The sequence below is a fragment of the Condylura cristata genome, unplaced genomic scaffold (genome assembly GCF_000260355.1).
Source record: "Condylura cristata isolate star-nosed mole 26May11 unplaced genomic scaffold, ConCri1.0 scaffold00034, whole genome shotgun sequence".
NCBI classification, from domain to species: domain Eukaryota; kingdom Metazoa; phylum Chordata; class Mammalia; order Eulipotyphla; family Talpidae; genus Condylura; species Condylura cristata.
This window is the reverse complement of record NW_004567135.1, coordinates 6,666,834-6,674,661: the sequence shown is the minus strand read 5'-3', so window position 1 is coordinate 6,674,661 and position 7,828 is coordinate 6,666,834. Positions and strand designations below refer to the sequence as shown.

Below are 7,828 nucleotides of genomic sequence, written 5' to 3'. Positions count from 1 at the left end.
CATTTATCCATCTCTTCCCAAAGTTGGCCTTTGGGGCCATTAAAATCTGTCATTTAAAATATCTCTTTCCCAAAAACTAAAGTTCTTGAAATGTGTTTTTCTTTTTCAGGGAGGGGCTTTTTATTTCATGGAGCATGTAGCAGCTGAACGCTCCACCTGGAATTACTTCTGGCAACAAGTCCTGAATCCAGCCTGGTTCCTTCTGTTTGATGGGTGCAACCTGACCAGAGAAAGCTGGAAGACTCTGGAGAGGGCGGGTTTCTCTAAGCTGAAGCTGCAACACTTAGAGGCCCCTCTGTCGTGGGAGCTGGTGCGCCCTCACATCTACGGCTATGCTGTGAAATAGGCTGAAGGGGGATGAGAGCGGTAAATGGCTCAAGTTGTGACCAAACTTAGCCATTTTCTCCAGAGAATCAAAACCAAGCCCAAACAAAATTCACCTTTGAACTATCCCTTAAAAAGAATTTCCTATTTAAAGTCTGCCATTATCAAATTTACACTTCAAAAACATTCCAACCTATTTTACTTAATTGTTACCTAAAAACCGCTTAGTTTTACCCCCTCTCTGAGAGTTTGGTGCTAATAGACAGTTAAGGCACTCAAAAGACTGACAGGAGAGAACTGAAAAAGATTTTTCACACATTGAATAAAGAAATTCTAGTCAGAAGTCCAAATCTAAATAGCACAGGCTTTAAAAAAAAAAAAAAAAAGATATCTGAATTAATGTGTTCACCTTAGTGTCACTGGCTGGCTTTCAAAATTAATGGACCCGGAGGACACACCTCGTGCTCTGCTTTGTTACATGGATTATTTCAGTGTTCTGCTAGTTTGTTCTTCTGCATTCCATCTTAGTCCTTAAGATAAACAATGACAAAACTATTTGAGGCAGTTAAGATTCTTGGGTTCATTTTCCTTGTTACTACTGAGCATGTACTTTGCTGGCCATAGTGGACTGAGAACAAGGACGGGTCAACCTTAGGACAATCTCCTGGAATTAGGTGCACCAGGTAAGCCTGCAGAGCAGTAAACGATATTTTTTTTTCTTTATTATTCTAGTCAAGTTTACATTCCTGTCCCAAGATGATTTTTTTTTTAACTCCTTGCAACTACAGAAGCTTCTGAAAATATCACAGTTGCTTAATAGGAAGTGTTGGGTTGGCCAGTCATAAGATTTAAGAACAAGTTTTCAGCAAAAGTTTATATTTTAATATGTTTGGTTTATTTTCTGAGTTTTTTGAAAAGGGACTATTTTAAATTTCAAATCATTCAAAACAGACCTTTTAGGAGTGGAATTAAAATTAATGTTCATATCTCGGTTGGCTTGGCTTCTTTCTTTCTTAGTGTCTCTGGGAAGGTTTTCCTTCATTGTGGGAAATTAAACTTTAAATGTACAGATTTTTTTCCCACTACCAGATAACAATAAACAAAGCTAGATTTTAGAAAAAAAAGTTTGAAAAGTAACAATCCAAAGATCCCATTTGTGAACTGTTTGGAGCAAAAAGAAAAGCAGTTTTAACTCTTGAACATGAAAACAGTCACTGTTACAGAAATTAAGACACTTATCTCAGGCTTTCTGAACTCTGGAACAAACTTAGTTCTTTCTCCTAATGCTCCCAGAGTAGGACACTCCTTAGCTTCCCCATTCCCTGCGGGATTTGGTGACTGAGAAGTCTTGAAAGCCCTGTAGGGACATGGCAAAATGTCACTGCCTCGTTGGAAGGAAAATAGAAACCTACAGAATACTGGTCACATCGTTACCAAGTCCCCGGTGCCTACGTGGGATGACAAGTAGCATCCTCATTTCCTATTGTGTACCACAATAAGTCAAGTTTTTTACATTCCATGAGTTACTAAGGACGTCTTCGAAGGCCTGATTCCCCAGATCACAAAAGCTGTTTTAATAATCACTGCTTTCCTCCTCGGGTTCAGAAAACACCATACCAAGAATCTGAAAAGTGACTAAATTTATGCAAAGTGGAACAAACATGTCCAAATCCCTTAGGACTTGCTGTTCTTAAGCTTCCTTTTATTGCAACTAACAGCAATTCCAGCTGAAAAGTCTTAAGCTAAAGAAGCATTTTATTGACTCCAGTTAGTGAAAAGCATTGGGACAGAAAACCGCAGGCACAGCCTGCACAGAGCTCAGGTAACATTAGGAGCCAGACAGTGCAGGGTGAGCCTCACTGCCTCTGATGCCTTTGATGAGTCCGTTGAAGTTGTGCCAGTCTTTATGCTTCTGGGGTCCAGAGTTGGTTGGAAAGATCAAGCCTACTTCTACAAAAGTCAGACCAATACTCCAGACTGAGTCTCTGCTGGCTCTTACTGACAGTGCTGAGTCACAAGCACCTCCCTGAGCCAGTGCTGGGATTGGATTTTGTTGACTGGCTCAAGTATCAGCCACCATGCTTCACCCCTGGACATATCCAGACCATGTGGACTGAGGCAAGGAGAGCAGCAGATACTCCAAATGAAAACAGGCCTGGGCCCTCCCTGCTGGCACAACAGGTTAAGGCACAGCATTGTGAAGCTCTCCAAAGTCACTGCAGCATTAGTTCAGTCCCGGGCTTGAGGTGACCCACATAGACTGGCAGACCCCTCCTGCCACCCCGCTGCTCCCCTCAGCAGTGGACTTCATCAATCTGCCTGTTCTGCTCCCCACTCTGTCTCTGGTGAATCCTCTCCTGGCCCCTGCACCTCTGGCCTGCACCCAACTCTGCATGCATAAATAAGTCTAAAAAAAAAAAAACAGGCCAGGGCCTGGGACAGTGGGAATAGAGCTGGGAAGGCCTCCAACCAAGCCCATTATCACGGCACTGCTGTGTTTTGACCAGCACTCTGTGTGCTTTCCTGTCGTTGGTGCCGAGACAAATTTCAAATGGGTGTGTGGACAGATTTCCCCACGCCAAAAAGCAGGATGACTGAGAATTCAACTCACTTCTGACCCGACCTAGATTCTGTAGATTAAGGGCTCAGTCTCCCAAGACTCTCTCCATCCCACTTGTCAGATACAAGCCCCAGGCTTCAAACTGGAGTTTCTCTACCAGCCTGGAAGGCCTGTGGCAAAAGCCAGATTATCAACTGTGCTGCTGGCAGCTAGTGGCTATCAACCAGGTTCCCAGACTCCCACCTCCACTTTGTTAGAACAGCACACAGGGCTCAGGAAGGCCCTTTAGTCACCAGGTCACTGACTTACCTCAAAGGATATTGTTGCCATCGTTTCAGGTCTAGTCTGCCAGCCACAAACCCATCTCAGGCAGCGCTGAGTCCGGCCACTAGACCACCTCGGTTGGTGTCTCACGAAGCCACAGCAGGAAATTTGCAGACTCTCAGACAAGCAAATGAATAGTGGCAGTGTTAGAGAACATTTATTAAGGAGAAAAGAAACAAAAATTAGGACTCCCAGGAACCAGGAACCAGGGAGGAGCAAAGACATGCAATAGAGCCTGGAGCAGTGCCTCCGGGAAGACACCTTCCCTGAGTTATTCTAAAGGACCATCAGTCTCTGTGTGATTGGCTAGTGCTTACTGGTCTCAGCACTCAGCCTCTGCGCCCAAAATCAGCCTTAGAGTCCCTTTGTCTTTATTGCTCTAGTCCAGAATATCCCATTAGTCTTTCACTGCCCTGAGCCCAGGAAGTGTCTGCTTCACCCCCTTTAGGGTTTGCTGCCCCTTCTCTGGAGCCTCCCCTATCACTCCAAGGCTTTCCCTACGCTATTCTAACCCTAGAATCCATCTGCTTGCCCTAAAACTCAAGAGTGGAAGAGGGTGGGAGAGAAGCTCAGGACAAGGTATGGGGGAAAGGAGCTTCTGTGCCCTCGCCAGGTCCACCACTGTCCCCAAATCTCTGAACTGGAATCTCTCCTCTTGGGTTTTTATAAAGGTTTCATGACACAGGCTTAGAGGTTAAACTCACAGGCCACTGAACACAATACTCAGCTGCTCTCCCCTCCCGGAGGTCAGGTTCTGGGACTGAAAGTGCCAGTTGGTCGCCCTGGCAACGAGGAGGCCCCTCTTCACCCTCAGGTCATTTTATCAACATAACAAGAAGCACTCTTAACATTCTCAATACTGAGAAATTTCCAAGGCTTTGGGAGCTGTGAGCCAGGACTTCTGGAAGAAGACCAAATATGTAAGAGAAACACCACATTTCCTGTGGGAGATCACACAGGAACATCAATGCTCAGAACTCACCCGTCCTGGGCCCGCATTAAAAAAAAATGGAAACAACAAATGCTGGCAGGGATATGGAGAAAAAGGCCCCACTCACAATTGCTGGTGTTCCACAGCCTGATCCAGCCATTATGGAAAGCTGTGTGAAGGTTCCTCAGGACATTAAAAATGGATCTACCATATGGTCCAGGGATTTGCGTGCCAAAGAACACAAAAATACTGATTCGAAAGGAAACTTGCACTGCTGTGTTACTGCAGTACTATTTATAATAGCAATAATATGGAAACAACCTAAATGCCCCCAAAGAAGACTAATGGATGAAAAAGTTGTGGTGTGGATACACAGTGGAATATTACTCAGCAAGCAAAAAGATAAACTTGTGATATTTGCAACAACATGGATGAAGCAAGAAGGGATTATGATCTCACTTAAATGCAAAATATGGAGAAACCAAACAAAACCAAGAAAAAAGACAAACTTGCAAGCTGACCAGAGAGAGGTGGGTAGAAGGATGAGCACAGGGCCTATGGTGATGTTGGGGGAAAGAGTGTCCTGAATACTCCACAAACAGGTTTTCATGGACCTCACCCTAAGCCCGGTTCACAGTGACCCAGGACACCAAGGACTACAAATCCCATAATGTTGTCAGCACCAAACAGAGGATTGCTGGGAACCAGGAAGGAGTTAAACAACCAGGTTTGGTATATAACCAGCCATGTGGGCCTTGGATTTTCCACAGGCTTTCTATGTGCTATTGCCGTTCCAGGTCAGTGAAACTTGTAGGACGCATTCACCAATTTCTCTTTCTCCTGAGTGAACCATTTCCCCTTTTTGTAAGTACACTGAATACACCCTTTATTAACGTTTTTGTTTTTACATCATTCTTCATTTTGTGCATTTTTTCATCTCAGTAGCAACCCCCCTGGGCTTTCCACCTCCACTTCACCTGTGTGTCATCACCATTGTCCAGTGCAGTCTTCCCACCCCAGTTCTAATCCCCTTCCCCCTCCCACCCCCATAAAGTGTCTCTGGTTTATAGTTGTTCATTGTTTTCATTTTTACTCTATTACATTTGTTTGTCTCTCTCCTCCCCCCCTCCCCACTTCCCCCAATCCTTTACGCTCTTGCTAAGAATGAAACCACCCAGTATTTTTCCTTTTCTTTCTGGCTTATTTCACTAAGCATGATCCCTTCCAGCTCCATCCACGTTGCTGCAAAAGGCATGAGCTAATTTTTTTTGATTGCTGAGTAATATTCCATCGTGTATATGTACCACATCTTTTTAATCCAGTTATCTACTTTTGGGCATTTAGGCTGTTTCCACTTCTTCTCTATTGTAAATAAAGCAGCAGTAAACATGGGGGTGCAGGTGTCCTTTGAATCAATGTTTCTGTGGCCTTTGGATATATACCTGGGAGTGGGACTGCTGGGTCATATGGAAAGCTCTATTTTCAGCCTTTTGAGAAACCTCCAAACAGCTTTATTAACTTTTTTGTGTTTGCCTGCAGGTGAGTCTCCTTATAATTCCCTTTTAAGCACGTGGGTGAAGACCCATAGTCAGGCCAGCCCATTTCACACACCTGCAGAGAGAGAAACCAATTATGTGCAAAAATAATCAATGATGTAAGGAGGGAAAATGCTGTATCATCAACATGAAAAAAAAATAGGGAGAAAAAGTATTTACCACACTTAAAAATAAAAAATCTCTCACATCCAATAGTTTTAACTCACTGCATCGTTGTCAATCTTTATTTTTTAAAAAAGCTTTATTTATTTATGCATACAGAACTAGGGTACAGGCCAGAGGTGCAGGGGGTGAGAGGGTTCACCAGAGACAGAGTGGGGAGCAGAACAGGCAGATCCACTGAAGCACACTGCTGAGGGAACCAGTGGGCAAGACAGGAGGGGCCTGTCGCTCCATGTGGGTCAGCTCCGGGGCAGGGATCAAACTCATGCTGAAGTGGCTTTAGCTTCTTAGTGCTGTGCTTTAACCCGCTGCGCCACCAGGGAGGGCCCCATGTGGATCTTTAAAACATATCTAAGGGCCTCCAAGGGTTAAAGCACAGCACCATGAAGCTGTCCACAGCCACTGCAGTTTGATCCCCGGTCAGGAAGGTGACCCACAGGGCGCGGCAGACCCCTCCTGCCTTGCCCCCTGCTCCCCTCAGCAGAGTGTTTCAGTCCATCTGCCTGTTCTGCTTCCCACTGTCTCTGGTGACTCCTTTCACATACCCCCCCTCCACCACCACCAAACACACACCTCAAGCCTGTACTCCAGTTATTGGATGCATAAAGAAATAAATCTTTAAAAAATACCTAAAACAACAAATAAAATTTCTATTCTGAAGTTTTCTAATATTTTAATTTTTTTCTGAATGCCTACATATTTCATATTTGACTCGAGAACAAAGCAAATTTTTTATAATAGTTCCTTCTGTACTTTTCACCCTGATACAAAACTTTCCCTCTGATATTGCTTTAGAAAACACAGAACTTAGCATAACTGAAATTCAATTCTTGTTGACCAGTGAAGGCAATTGAGAATAATAGCAAACTAATGTCAACAAAAGCAGAAGAGGAAACTGCTAAGTGTCACTTTAGATTCAAACCCAAAGTATGGAGGCTACATTAAAAAATAACCAGAATTCCCTGATCCATGGAACCACCAGAGAATAACTGAGGGCACCAGGAAATGATCAGAGTGGCCCCTGCACTTAACATCAGGGTACACTTTGATAAGGTCAAAAACAGTCCCACTCCTTGCCCAGCAGGCAGGTTGGGAGGCTGAAACTGATAAGGGGGAGGAGTGTCCCTAAGGTTGGTTTATGGACAAGGCCATAAAATTGACCATGGCGACCAGAAAAACCAGCCCAGCTCCAGGAATGCAGAGCAGAGACAGAGGCCAGGACATTCAGAGTCAAAGGCCAGTGGCCGAGGCCAGACAGCCCAGCAGTTAACTGGCACAAACTGGTGCCCCACATTAGAAAGCCCACAAAAACACAGCAAAATGGACAAACCACTTCTGCAGAACTTGCCAGTATTGCGTGATTACTCAAGGACACAATTCTCCTTCGAGAGTGGACTTCTCTCATCTTGCCTGCTGCCTTCTGCTCCTGCATTTCATAACCTGCCTTTCCCTCTCTCCATGTCGCTGGTGAATTTTCACACACACCCCCCCCCACCCCTCCTCACCCTGATCTTCTTCCCACAACACTTAACTTCTAGCACAGTTTAAAAAAAAAAAAAAACAGTGATATATATGCCCATGAAGCCAGGTATCATTTTGTTTCTATAGGAAACTCTCGGAGGTTAAGAAAATTACTATTCAGAATTCACCTTTTATGGTGAAAACAATCTCTCACTTCCAGTAGCCTTAACTAACTCAGACGTCATCCTTGTCAATCTTTATAATGTAGCTGAGCTGATGTCAACTTTTCCTTGGAAAGATATGCCAGGCACTGACTTTTTCCACGGCAATTTTACATATTACTCCCAACTCCACAAAGCAGGTGCATCTCAAAAATGAGAACGCAAACCAGTGGCTCTCTGGTCACTTGCCCAAGCCACATCAGCGTCCCTACATTGTTCTAGCCCAGGCCTCCCACAACATTATGCTTGCTATGCATTAAAGTCTTCTTCGGAATCCAGGCTCTTTAAT

The 7,828-nt window shown here is 44.3% G+C and overlaps 1 protein-coding gene across 1 annotated transcript in view; it reads left to right on the top strand.

The window, feature by feature from the left end:
* Window positions 1–692, top strand: part of METTL7A (methyltransferase like 7A) — a 5,108-nt gene extending 4,416 nt beyond the window's left edge. Inside the window, exon 3 of the mRNA XM_004692751.2 lies at window positions 110–692. Within this exon, the coding sequence (XP_004692808.1) occupies window positions 110–346 (237 nt within the window). The 3' untranslated portion in view covers window positions 347–692. The remainder of the gene's footprint in view (window positions 1–109) is intronic.
* The last annotated feature ends 7,136 nt before the right edge of the window (window positions 693–7,828 follow it).